Source organism: Labrus mixtus, chromosome 22, assembly GCF_963584025.1.
Source record: "Labrus mixtus chromosome 22, fLabMix1.1, whole genome shotgun sequence".
NCBI lineage: Eukaryota > Metazoa > Chordata > Actinopteri > Labriformes > Labridae > Labrus > Labrus mixtus.
In genome coordinates, this window is record NC_083633.1 from 21,350,064 (window position 1) to 21,362,563 (window position 12,500).

The 12,500-nt window shown below is 43.7% G+C and overlaps 3 protein-coding genes across 3 annotated transcripts in view; 1 reads left to right on the forward strand and 2 right to left on the reverse strand.

Annotated features, from left to right (window-relative positions):
- Positions 1 to 718, reverse strand: part of LOC132956094 (uncharacterized) — a 4,094-nt gene extending 3,376 nt beyond the window's left edge. Inside the window, exon 1 of the mRNA XM_061029264.1 lies at positions 513 to 718. Coding sequence (XP_060885247.1) covers positions 513 to 703 — 191 coding nt within the window. The 5' untranslated portion in view covers positions 704 to 718. The remainder of the gene's footprint in view (positions 1 to 512) is intronic.
- Positions 719 to 1,898: 1,180 nt separating this feature from the next.
- Positions 1,899 to 11,706, forward strand: LOC132956192 (bestrophin-3-like). The gene is made up of 14 exons (XM_061029478.1): positions 1,899 to 2,051; positions 2,192 to 2,354; positions 2,982 to 3,076; positions 4,910 to 4,997; positions 5,379 to 5,524; positions 6,283 to 6,437; positions 7,395 to 7,472; positions 7,636 to 7,788; positions 8,511 to 8,591; positions 8,880 to 9,031; positions 9,277 to 9,367; positions 9,793 to 9,911; positions 10,052 to 10,327; positions 10,524 to 11,706. Exons 2-14 carry the CDS (start codon positions 2,203 to 2,205, stop codon positions 10,903 to 10,905), a joined length of 1,968 nt encoding a protein of 655 aa, XP_060885461.1. The 5' UTR covers positions 1,899 to 2,051; positions 2,192 to 2,202; the 3' UTR covers positions 10,906 to 11,706.
- nots (nothepsin) overlaps positions 11,620 to 12,500 on the reverse strand; it is a 6,380-nt gene continuing 5,499 nt past the window's right edge. The window contains exons 7-9 of the mRNA XM_061029481.1: positions 12,451 to 12,500; positions 12,244 to 12,342; positions 11,620 to 11,868 (exon numbers count right to left, since the gene is read on the reverse strand). The exon at positions 12,451 to 12,500 is cut by the window's right edge and continues 95 nt beyond it. Coding sequence (XP_060885464.1) covers positions 11,692 to 11,868; positions 12,244 to 12,342; positions 12,451 to 12,500 — 326 coding nt within the window. The 3' untranslated portion in view covers positions 11,620 to 11,691. The remainder of the gene's footprint in view (positions 11,869 to 12,243; positions 12,343 to 12,450) is intronic.

Consider the following 12,500-nt stretch of genomic DNA (forward strand, 5'->3'; position numbering starts at 1 on the left):
TCGTATGAACACTTTATGATTATATATAAGACACGATACACTCGACTCATGTTACTAGATATGTCACAATGTTTTAACTATTTTAACTCAATTATGTGCATATTGTGTTATCCATCTATTTGTTGTACATTTTTATTTTGTGTACTGTGTTCACTTTTTGCTGTTCCCATTGTGGGATAAATAAATAAATAAAGGATTATCTTATTTAAAACAAACATCCCCTCATTATTTATTTCTCATGTCTGGCCCTAATTCTTATTTAATAAATATATAATTAACCTATTCAGATTAATATTAGCAGCACAATAAACAGATAAATAAAGATACATAGTAAAACATAGACAGCATTAAAAAGTGATAATTATAACAGTTGGTACCTCAGTGGTTAGCTAACATTAGCATCAGAGCTAACTGTTTAACAATCAAACATGGCGGACAGAAAACCAGCCGCACTAACAGCAACACACCTGAACAAAAACTGATCGTGTAACAGGTAAAAGTCGCGGTCTCACCTCTTCTCTGGGTTGTTGTTGTGGCTGCTGGATATCAGTGTGACTGCTCTTGATTTTAGCGCGAAACTTTTCCCGCGGGGCGGAGCAGCAGCAGCAGCACCGGTCTGAGAGCAGCTAAAGAACCGCGCAGAGAGCCGGAAGACGAGACTAAACTGACCGCAGAGCAGCGCTGAGTGGCGGGAAAGTGACATTAAAACGGGGGGGTCCCTGCATGGAGGTCCACAAACAGGGAAATCACTCTGCGCCTGCGCAGTGGACCCTGAGTATAAGGAAATACTAACGTCTCACTCCGCCTAATTTCTTCAGTACCAAACTAAAACGAGACATTATTACTAACTTTTAAGTGAATATTCCGCCTCAAAGCTGTCCTGACGTCACCACAAGTAATAACTAAACAATATAATTCTTTCAGTTTATAAAATTAGTATTAGTAGTAGTAATATTAGTTATCAGTTAAACTAAAATTCAAAACAAACTTTACAAAAGCGAATGAAAGGGCAATATGACCACAGTCAGCAGGATGTCTCACTCTGCTTTTTTTTCAGCACCAACATAAAAGCAGACATCATGGCTGACTTTTAAAGGGAAACACCAACTAAAACCTCTTCCAACCTACATTCAAATAATAGCAAGATGTTAAAGAACAAAACTCAGAAAAACTTCACATCAAATAAGCAACACAAATCTGTTTGATTCTATTAACGGAAAGTTCTGATTTGGTTTATGTTGAATATAAAAGTTGTGTCTGCAAAATAATAAAATAACTGATGAAATGATTTAGGTGCAAGACTTAATACTTTCCTATCAACGTCTTTGTGTGACATCAGTGTTTCTGTTTATACATGTTTACCTCACTGCTGTCTACACACACAAACACACACGCACACACACACACAGACACACACACACACACACACACACACACACAGACACACACAGACATACACACACACACACACACACAGACACACACAGACATACACACACACACACACACACACACACAGACACACACACACACACACACACACACACACACACACACACACACACACAGAGACACACACACACATACACACACACACACACACACACACACAGACACACACACACACACAGACACACACACACACACACACACACACACAGACACACACACACACACACACACACACACACACAGACACACACACACACACACACACACACACACACACACACACAGACACACACAGAGGTCCTGAGCTGCATTGACGATCCAGTGAGCTAAATGTAGTCATGTTTCAGACGTGTGTGTGTGTGTGTGTGTGTGTGGGGGGGGGGTGGGGGGGGGTGTATGTGTGTCCTGCATTGCATTACTGGGCAACAAGACAACATCCCAGTGCGAGAGAGAGAGGGAGGGGGGCGAGAGAGCATCAGAGAGAGAGTGGGAGAGAGAGAGTGGGCTGGTTGGCATTTGGCAGAAACGAATCAGGAGAGAAGAAGAAGTCTGATGGAAAGACGCGGCGAGGAAACACAAAGACGTCTGTGACTCTTTCTGTGAGTAAAACTAGTTAAAAAGGATTTAAACAAATGATGAGCCGACTTGTTTATCTGCAGAAGAAGACTGATTTAATCTGTGTGTGTGTGTGTGTGTGTGTGTGTGTGTGTGTGTGTGTGTGTGTGTGTGTGTGTGTCAGGTGCTCTCAGGATGACCGTCACATATTCCAGTAAAGTAGCGAACGCCACCTTCTTCAGTTTCCACCGGCTGCTGCTGCGCTGGAAGGGAAGCATCTACAAGCTGCTGTACAGAGAGTTCATCCTGTTTGTGCTGCTCTACACGCTGCTCAGCGTCGTATACAGGTCACACACACACACACACACACACACACACACACACACACACACACACACACACACACACACAGACACACACACACACACACACACACACACACACAGACACACAGACACACAGACACACACACACACACACACACACACACACACACACACACACACACACACACACACACACACACACAACATCAACGCGGTCTTCCAGAACCTCCACTGGCTCCCAGTCCTCCCAACGAATCCAGTTCAAAGTCCTTCTCCTTCCCTTCAGAGCCCTCTCCTTTACTCCTTCCCCCCCGCCGTCTGCACTCCTCTGAAGCCGACCTCCTCTCTCCATCACTCAGGACAAAGCACCAGAACCGAACCTGGGCCGACGGCCTTTACCATTTCCTCTGCAACTCTCTCCCCCGAACAGATCCTGTACTGACCTGCCACCATTCAAATCCCTGATCAAAACCCACATGTTCAGAACTGCTTTTAAACGCTGATGTTGCTTTTTGTGTCTTTGGTTTGTCTTGCTGTGACTCAGTGTGTTAAAGGGTCTTTGAGTATTTTGAAAAGCACTGTTTAAATAAAATGTACTTCTCTTATTATAATAAATCCTTGTTGACATGCGTTCCCTCCGTGTTGCAGACTTTTCCTCTCCGATGAACAGAAGAGGTTGTTCGAGAAACTCTCCATGTACTGTGATAAATATGCAGAGCAGATCCCCGTCACCTTCGTTCTGGGTATGTTTCACCGTTACACGATTATAATAAGAGACGTCTCATTATCATTCTAGATTTCCCTCCAGAGACAGAATCTTAATGCTTTACAGACGGGTCAAACATCAGAATCAGAATCAGGATCAGAATCTCAGTTTATTACCAAGTACATTTACACATAAAGGAATTAGACTTGGTGTGTTGGTGCTAAACAATTAACAAGGAAATAAATCAGAACTAGAAACAACTTAAATAATACAGAATAAGAAGATATTACAATATATAAAATAGAATTTAAAAATATAAAATATAAAAAAGACAAAATGTACAAAAGGTGACATGTGAAGCTGTGCAGTGGACTATGAGAAACAAATCTTACAGTGTATGTAACCTACTCACAGAGTGCATGTAAAGAAAATAAATGTAAAGTCCAGTGGGCGCTAACATCACAAACAAAGAACACAGAGGATGTGTGGTTATAAATAATCACAGGTGGAACCGCGCTAATATTAGTCCTCTGAGAACACGGCTTAACAAGATGACACGGGTGCTGAGTTTGGATAAATTATGGTGGACTGTGTGCCTAATCCACAGCAATAAAACAACCAATCCAGCTGTGAGTGTTGAAACTTTAACTCAAATACATTTAAGAGCAAACACTGCACAAAGTCTTACCGAGTGTTTTCCTCTCATTTCTAATCTCATGACAAGAAATATAAACCACATTATCTGGAGAGGTCAAAATTAATATCTTATCTCAAGAAATGTTAAGAAAAAGTGAATTAGAGCTACATGCTACAAGCTAGCTCTGCTTCCTGCCTGAGCAGAGAGATGGGTGTTTGGTTGCCTCATTAGCCAGCTGCTAATGGAAACGGATCATTAAAGAGCAGAGAGTGTTTCTGTATCTGATGTCCCACATGTTTCACCCTCACTCAGAGAACACTCAGCGCTCGCTCTGTTCCTGTGCCGTTACATTTCAAATATCTCTGTTCAATCTAAAACGCTTCGACCTTTAGCCACTATATCGGGGTGACCATATGTCCCGATTTGACCGGGACTGTCCCATTTACAAGCCCGGTGTCCCGAGTCCTCACAAATATCTATAAAAAGCTTTTTTACAGACTGTTTCTTTTTTTAGTAAGAATGTCGTGACTAAGCTCCGCCGTCTTCACGTCTTTGTGCGTTCATACTGATTCCAGCGATGGCGTAACATCTGCGTCCCAGACTGTGAGGTCACATTGTGTTTGGCGTTGCAGAAACACGGCACAGCGGGAGCTTCACAGACACACAGTCAGACATGAACACACACACACAGCGCTGTGCTCCCCTGCTGGCTCAGCTGCTCCCGCCTCTCCTCTGTAACGCCTCTGAAGACGCTACAGAGTACAGTAACCAATAGAAAAACACTAACGCACCACGAGTCAAAGCTCAACACTGATTGGTTTGTACATGTGTCAATCAGTCTTGGCTTAGCTAGCCTAGCTTATCATGCTAACAGGAACTGCTGCGTAGCGACAACAGGTAGGAAACACAAACAGGGGGTACAGACAGGAAGTAGAACTGTTATGATCGACTTCAGTGAAGCAAACGCCGCTGACAACCGACTTAAACGAGCTGCTCAGGAGGAAACGACCACCTCGTGTGACCAGAGCAGGTCACCGATCAGTGGTTTGATACGTGGAGGTTTGAGGTCAAATTAAAGTGTCTTGATTTGAGGTTTGACGATACAAGATTCCCATGACCTTATATTCCAACAGAATCTTTTCTGTGTTTCAAACGAAGATATTCTTAGACACCGACTTCTGAATCAAAGACTTTGTGGAGGAAGGTGTGTTGGTGAGTGTGTTTGTGTTTCAGGGTTTTACGTGACTCTGGTGGTGAATCGATGGTGGAATCAGTTTGTCAACCTGCCCTGGCCCGACCGACTGATGTTCCTCATCTCCAGGTACGCTCACTTGATCTTGAAGACCCGACTGTGATTCATCAGACATTTTTAACTTCCAGTCGTTCTTTGAGCTGCCTCTGTAACTTTGCGATCTTCTGTAAGTACTTTTTTGCATCCTTTGAAAACAGATAATAAAGAAACCTAGATGTGAGGAATTAAAAAAGTCAAACTAAAAGCCTCACAAATTACATATTTATGAGACAATCTCTGGTTGAGTGTTTGAACATAAACATAATGCAAAAATTGTAAAAAGTTCATAACTCACATCGCGAGTCCTATTGTGACTGAGTGTTTCGTTCATCCATAGAATTGACAGACCGTTCTTTGGGATCTGCTCTGAGTAGTTGCCTGAAACGTGTGTCATCATGTTTCCTCTTCCAGCTGTGTTCATGGTAAAGATGAATATGGCCGCCTGCTTCGCCGGACGCTGGTGCGCTACGTTAACCTCACTTCACTCCTCATCTTCCGCTCCGTCAGCACCGCCGTCTGCAAACGCTTCCCGACCATGGACCATGTGGTCGAGGCGGGTGAGAATCAGACAGCTTGGGGTTTGATAACAGTTTTATGTCTGGTCATTTTTTTAAAGTCTTTATATGTGATTTTTTTGATCCAGCAGATGTCGCCCTTGAGCACCAGCATGAAACCAAAACAACTCGCGCTGCATTGTTGTGTTAGCATGCTAATGCTAGCGATCTTTATTATGCTCGTATCTTCACACTGCATGTAAATTTACCTGAAATGAGCGTGATCTAGAAACACAGTTAAGCAGTGAGTACAGTATGTTATTCTTCTTTTCTCTAGTCCCTCAATTAAACAACTTTTATACACGAGGGGAGGAGTCAGCCGGCCGTCCAGGCGATGTAAACAAAGTGAAGATAGGACTCTGAAAACTCTGAAAACATCACAGACAGTGGGACTCTCTCTTCCTGCATGCTGTGGCTGAGTTGTCCTTGTTGTGTCAGATGGAGTTCAGCTCCTCCGGCTGTGCCTCTTTCTTCCTGTTCCCGTCTAAATCGACCCCAGGGATTGGCTCATTACTGACCAGTTCCAGCTTCTGGAGAGCAGAGCCAATCAGGATGACGGCTGTTTGATATTTGAGTCTTAATTAGGACTGAAAGCCTTCCAACTGCAAAATGTTTTTGTCCGTCTGTATGTTGGGTTTCTACCATTGTTACACAAACAAGACAGCAGATATCGGAATATTTTAAAATTCTACCTTCTTGCAACCTTTTTTCTGCAAAGTTCTGATTCTGTTTTAATGATCCTTTTGTCTTCTCACCTGCAGGTTTTATGACTCCAGAGGAGAGGAAAGTGTTTGAGAACGTGCCCTCGCCTCACCTGAAGTACTGGATTCCCGTCGTCTGGTTTACCAACTTGGCGTCCAAAGCTCGGCAGGAAGGACGCATCCAAGACAGCATCAACCTGCAGAGTATTCTCAATGTGAGACATAGCATTACACCCAGAGACTATTTGATCCAACTCAAGCTTAATATTCTGATTAACATGGTGGACTAAGAGTTCAGTTGTTTTTTATGAATTAAACAGGACAACAAGATAAAAGAAACATGAAAAGAAAATACATTTTTAAAAGGGAAAGTACCTCAAACATTTGGTCTTAAAGTAACAGTCTCAATGATCTCGGTTTGGTTCTCTTTGGCGGCACCTGTGGTGATAAGACGTAACTGCAGGTGTGTTTTAAAACCTCAGTTTAACCAAAGACTGTAAAACTGTGAAACATGAACGTAGTCTCAGTGCTGTCACTCACAGATATCTCAAGAGGCAGTATGAAGTCAAATGATGGAAACTTATTGGAAACTATCTCACCTTTTGATTAAAACTAGTAACGGACAACAGTTGGAGGCGGAGCTTAAAACACCTTCAACAAGTATCAGAAAAACAACCAGGGCATCAACTGATACTTTTCCAGTGTAATATTCTGACTTGTGTCTCCTTGAATTACAGTTTTATTCCCGGAGTATTGCTACTTTATTCTCTTATGTCCTTATTCCCACGATTTTATGACTTAATTCTGGAAATATTTTAACTTCATTGTTGTAATATTCAGACAATTTTCTCATATTAACTTAGACTTGACGTGGACCCTAAATGTCTGTTATGATTAACACCACCTGAGGGATTCATTTTCACACCTGGGCTGACCTTTGGGGCTCCGGGCTCAAATATCCCTCCGGTGTGACATTGGTGTGATAGATTATTCCCATTACGTTTTCCAGTCAAAATGAAAAGGCCGATGAAGCAACCACACACACTCGAGATCTCGAGCCCTTATTAGTCTGTGACCGCACAAAGCAGACATGCAGGTAATGTGACACTTGGAACGGTTGGACCAACCAGAAAGTATATTTCCTCACTGAACAAGTCTCTCTCTGTCTGCAGGAGATGAACGTGTTCAGGACCTGGTGTGCCACTCTGTTCGGCTACGACTGGGTCGGCATCCCTCTGGTGTACACGCAGGTCGGTATCTGTCACTGCAACATGTTTAAGACCGATGTGACTGCAGCTCATCTAATGACATCATCATCGCCCGTCATTACTGTAACCCGATCAGAGCTCTCAACTTCCCACCCAGAGAATGAGGGAGGGTCAGTGAAGTCTCTGTGTCGTTTTCACTCAACAGGTCGTCACTCTGGCTGTCTACACCTTTTTCGTGGCTTGCCTGATTGGTCGCCAGTTCCTCGACCCCGCCCAACATTACCAAGGTCACGACCTCGACCTCTACGTGCCCGTCTTCACTCTGCTGCAGTTCTTCTTCTACGCCGGCTGGCTCAAGGTGCAAAAACGTAACCTTACCAAATGAAACGGATCATATTGTTTATTTTTCTACAGCAGGACGTGTGATATTTCAGAACCCGAGATGTTTTTTTAACGAGGGGCTGTCAGACATTCGGTTTAAAAATTGCGATTAATCTCTGAAAAATTCCATTATCTTGCTTGCCTGGTTGGTTAGTTTGTGTTGCTGTGTGTTTGGCGCGATATCGTCATGGATCTCTGAAACATTTAGAACCATAAAGTCATAAAGTCAAAGGATCAAAATTGGAGATGCTGGTTAGAACACAGAAAGGTTTACAGACCCATGCAGAGCTGGATAAACACTGAAGCTTCAGAGTCCACCACATGGTGACCTGTGTGAGCATCGACTCTAAAGAGGAGGGGGGGGGGGGCTCTCTACAATGTTTAGAATTTGGACTGCAATACCCATTTTCTTTTATTCTCCTTTAACCGTTTCTTTCCGACTGAGACATAAACAAGTTGACCTTTTTCTCTGGTCCTGTTATATTAATAACACTCCTCATAAGGTTATTATTAACCCGACTTGATGGAGGTGAGCCAGAAAAGCCTCTCAAGTTTAATGGTACTTTGTCTCTTGTGTAGCCTTAAAAAAGAAAGTGCTGCAGCACTAGTTTAAAAAATGGTTCCTCTTCTCAAGCTGACGTCGACTGTTACCTGTAGCTGTGTCATTAAAGAGTGTGCGTGTTTTGACCTTACTGTCAGGTAGCGGAGCAGCTGATCAACCCGTTTGGAGAGGATGATGACGACTTTGAAGCCAACTGGATCATTGACAGGAACCTTCAGGTCAGCAGCCAATCACAGAGCTCAGAGTCTGAGAAACTCTGATGGCAACATTGCCATCGTTTTTGTGCAATTTAGACCGCGTGCTGGAGTTTGCAACTTTAGATAACTGAAAACAAACCAATATTGGCCTCCTGGGAATTCTAGATTTGTTTTAATCCCTCACTCACTGTAAATCACATCGACCTCCAGGTACAAATAAAGTTACCTTACCTTATATGGAGGTTTAAAATTCTGGTAATGTGATACCCTATCTGTATCTTCTGTATCGCACACTTGTCTTCCCTGCAGGTGTCTCTGCTGGCCGTCGACGAGATGCACATGAACCTGCCTCATATGACCAAAGACATGTACTGGAACGACAGCGAGGCGCGGCCGCCGTACACGCTGGCTGCTGCTGACTACTGCATCCCATCATTCCTCGGCTCGACCACTGACATGGGGTCATTACACAGATTTTTTTTTTGTCATACAACATACTTGCAGCTTTCCAACTTCCTGATTGGTTGCAGTCAAATACACCACTATCTATGATTTCATTGGAACAGTGATGCAGAAATCAGTGACCCTAAGAGGGCGCATTCTTCATAAACAAGCTCGAGTCCAGTCATGAAAAATGATATTATGACGGGCTGTTGGAGAATACATTCAGTCAAAAAGAAACAACATTTGTCCATATCCTTTCCAGACTTTCTGACATCCTGCAGTTTGATGATGCTGATGTTGGGGATAATCGTGGACGGCAACCGGAGTCTGTTTTGACTCTGCGCCAGGAATCTGTAAGAAAACACTTTTTTATCATATCTATGTAAAATGTCATTTGATGATTTGAAGACTTTCTTTTTAAATTGGTTGTCACAACTCTACATTCAATTTATAAAGTACTTCAGATATTGGATTTTAAACCCTGAACATTGTGTTGGTTACCACTTTGGGGAGTCCAAGGTAAAGAGAATTCTCTGTTGAAAATGTTTGTGTGATTTGTGAATCCCTTCAATGCAGTATGCATCATATTCTCAGTGTATGCCATATGTTTCTTTTTTATGGTAATGGGATCATTGAAAGGATCTGACGGCTACAGTACGGCGTGGGGAAGTACTGTATGTGCTGTTCTGAGAACTTGCTGCTGTCGTTCTTTGTTATTTTTCCACATGGTAGAAAGTGTGCAGATCGTATGTTATAGGTGTGTTTTTGATGTTTGCAGGTTCTGGGTCGAGTACGCAGGCTGCTCAGTGTTCAGGAGCCTCCTGAGCTCCAACCTCCCCGACCCATCTTTAAACGACACAGCAGTGATGCAACAGGAAGCTTCTTCCCAGACCTCAGGTACACTTTTTCTTTTTTTCAACTGCTTAAGGAATCCATGTTTGGTGATTTTAAACTGATTTCTTATTGGCAGCAAGATAGCTCAGTAGTTTCCGTTGGTCCTTTACAACATCAATTCTTTGGTTGGTCAATCCATCCAGGGTCAGTCCAGGCCCAGCAAACATGCACTCACCCTCCACTCAGGCGGTGCCTCCCTCTGCCATGGACACCCTGTCCACTGTAAGGGAGGTCAGCAGCAACCCTCCATCCCCTGAAGGCTCTCTGTCTGCTGATTTCCCCCGGCTCGTCATCAGCCCGCCGCTGACCGGGGGCGTCTGTCACAACATGGAATCTCCTCACAACGGTGAAGCAGCAAAACCACAGAATGGACTGGATCCCTCCTCCACTGAGGAGATACCAGGCTTGGACACAACAAGGTCATTTAGTAGTCTTAAACTCTCCGCTTCACTTTTGTCCGACTGTGTCCATCATTAAACCATTAACCAAATTAACAACCAATCAGGAGCAGTCTCTATGTTGGAGACATACCTCTCGGTTTCTAGTTGAAATTTGGTAATGCATATCCGGCATTTCTTTTACTTCCCTTGGTTTTCTGACTCTTTCTCTGTCCAGGCACGGCTCCCCGGTCTGTTGTTCCCCCACACAACTGGGACCCAAGGAATTTCGCTGGGCGACACAAGACGTCCAGAATCCACCACCGACCCGACCGAGGGGACGCCAGTTCTCCCTCCAGTTCTCCAGACAGACCTCAAAGGGGTCTGTCCGCAGCCTACCCAGCCCTACAGGTCTAGGAAGGCGGAGACGAGGCCTGGCTCGATTCCAATCCAGACGATCCCCTGGACCCCCTTCTGACACTCTGCAGCTCCCTGAACCGGAGTACGACCAAGATTTCCAAGGAATGGCCGGGACTGAGAAAGACAACAAGGACGGATCCAACAGCAGCGAAGAAATAAAAAACCCGGATTCCCAATCGCAGAGCTCAGAAAATATATGAGAACCACTTTGATCAACAAAACAATTGAGCCTATTTTCAAACTGGTATCAACATTACCCAACAGGAGAACTCCCAACCATGACCAGGTACATTAAAACCAATTGCTTAAAAAGCGCCATCGAGAGAGACCTGAGACAAACCCAAACCGGGGATCCAATGAGGTACCCCAAAGGATCCAGTAGCTTACAAATCGGGCGACTTAAGCAAACATGGAAAGAGAAAGCAACAACCACCACGACGGCACATGGTAGGCTAGAAAACTGCAACTGGAGAAAATGTATGCTTAAAAAAAGGGAAATGAGCCACAAAGAGCTGAACCCGTTGTGAAGAAGTTTTCATCAACATCAGAGGAACTACAGATACAAAAAACAGACTCCAACAGTTATCTCTGGTGGCTGCTGATGGGATTAAGATCTCAGGAATACTGCCTGGACTTTGGAGACAAATATCATTTGTAGCATAAACTCTTCTGTCTTTGTGTATTACACTTTATATTCCACTGTTTTTATCTGCTGCTGCTAAAACACCAAAAACTGCTATTTACAATGTCAGATGTGTTACGGTTGTTATGCTGTTGTAACTTTAGGATGGATGAACTGATCTCAGAAAGGTTGGGAAACAGGAGGAAGAATGATTGATTGCTGAAGCCCATTGCTGCTAGATAGTTTCCAACTTTTTCCCATTTGAGTTGGTCCCTTTGCAAGAACTACAAAATGCTGTTAAGGTCTTTTAATTGTACAACGTGTGTTGATCAAACAGTTATCAAATATCGATAACAAATGTGTGTTATTCTGCGCTGGAATGCTTAGCGGTAGCGAAGCCAACGCGGTCTAGTCCTCTGTCGAATATGCTGTAGAACTGTGTCAGAAATACATCTCCCAGAATCCACAGCGAACCTTTAGTGGTCATGATGTCCACGGCATGGAAACCACTGAAACACAACTCCCTGTCTCCCAACATCTCCTGGAGACAGAAAAGGAAAGAGGCAGATCAACATTTAGAAGTTTTTCATCATGATGTTTATTTTCTGTTGATTCTTCATGTCAACCATAAAAAATATTTCTGAATGGATTATCAAACAATGACAACCAGTGGTGATTCTAGAGTCTGTTGGGGCCCAAGGCAAAAATCTGTTGGGGGGCATCCAACCAGCTTTCAGCAGGGCAATGAGAGTGAATGCTGTCAGATGGGGGCCCCTTAGGGGGGTTTCCTACTGTCATTGCAAAATTTGCACATTTTCATTCGCTGCTTTAGTGGTCTGGAGCCGCGAGCAGTTCCCTGCCTTGCCTCTACCAAACAAAGCCAAGCCAACAGAGAAAAAGGCCCAGGATGACTAACCTTCCTAACGTACTGCTCGGCAGTGAGTGTGTACTCTTTTCCTCCCAGGATGAACGTCACATGAGGCAAACTGGACAATCTGGCACAGTCGATAAGGAACTGTAAAAACACACAGACGTTAAAATAAGATAAAGTAGCTTCATCAAATGCAGCTTACTCAAAGCAGGTCTTCATTTCTTTCTGGAAATACAACTGAAGATTTTTAACCTCTCCATTATTTGTTGGACTGGCTCCGATCAGCTGCTGAAGGTGGTGGA

Bases quoted from the DNA above. Each gene is read 5' to 3' on its own strand.
- LOC132956192 (XM_061029478.1), top strand. From the start codon at position 2,203: ATGACCGTCACATATTCCAGTAAAGTAGCGAACGCCACCTTCTTCAGT. The intron at 6,438-7,394 runs GTGAGACATAGC...CTCTGTCTGCAG, and splicing joins ACCTGCAGAGTATTCTCAAT to GAGATGAACGTGTTCAGGAC. The intron at 9,368-9,792 runs GTAAGAAAACAC...TGATGTTTGCAG, and splicing joins TGACTCTGCGCCAGGAATCT to GTTCTGGGTCGAGTACGCAG.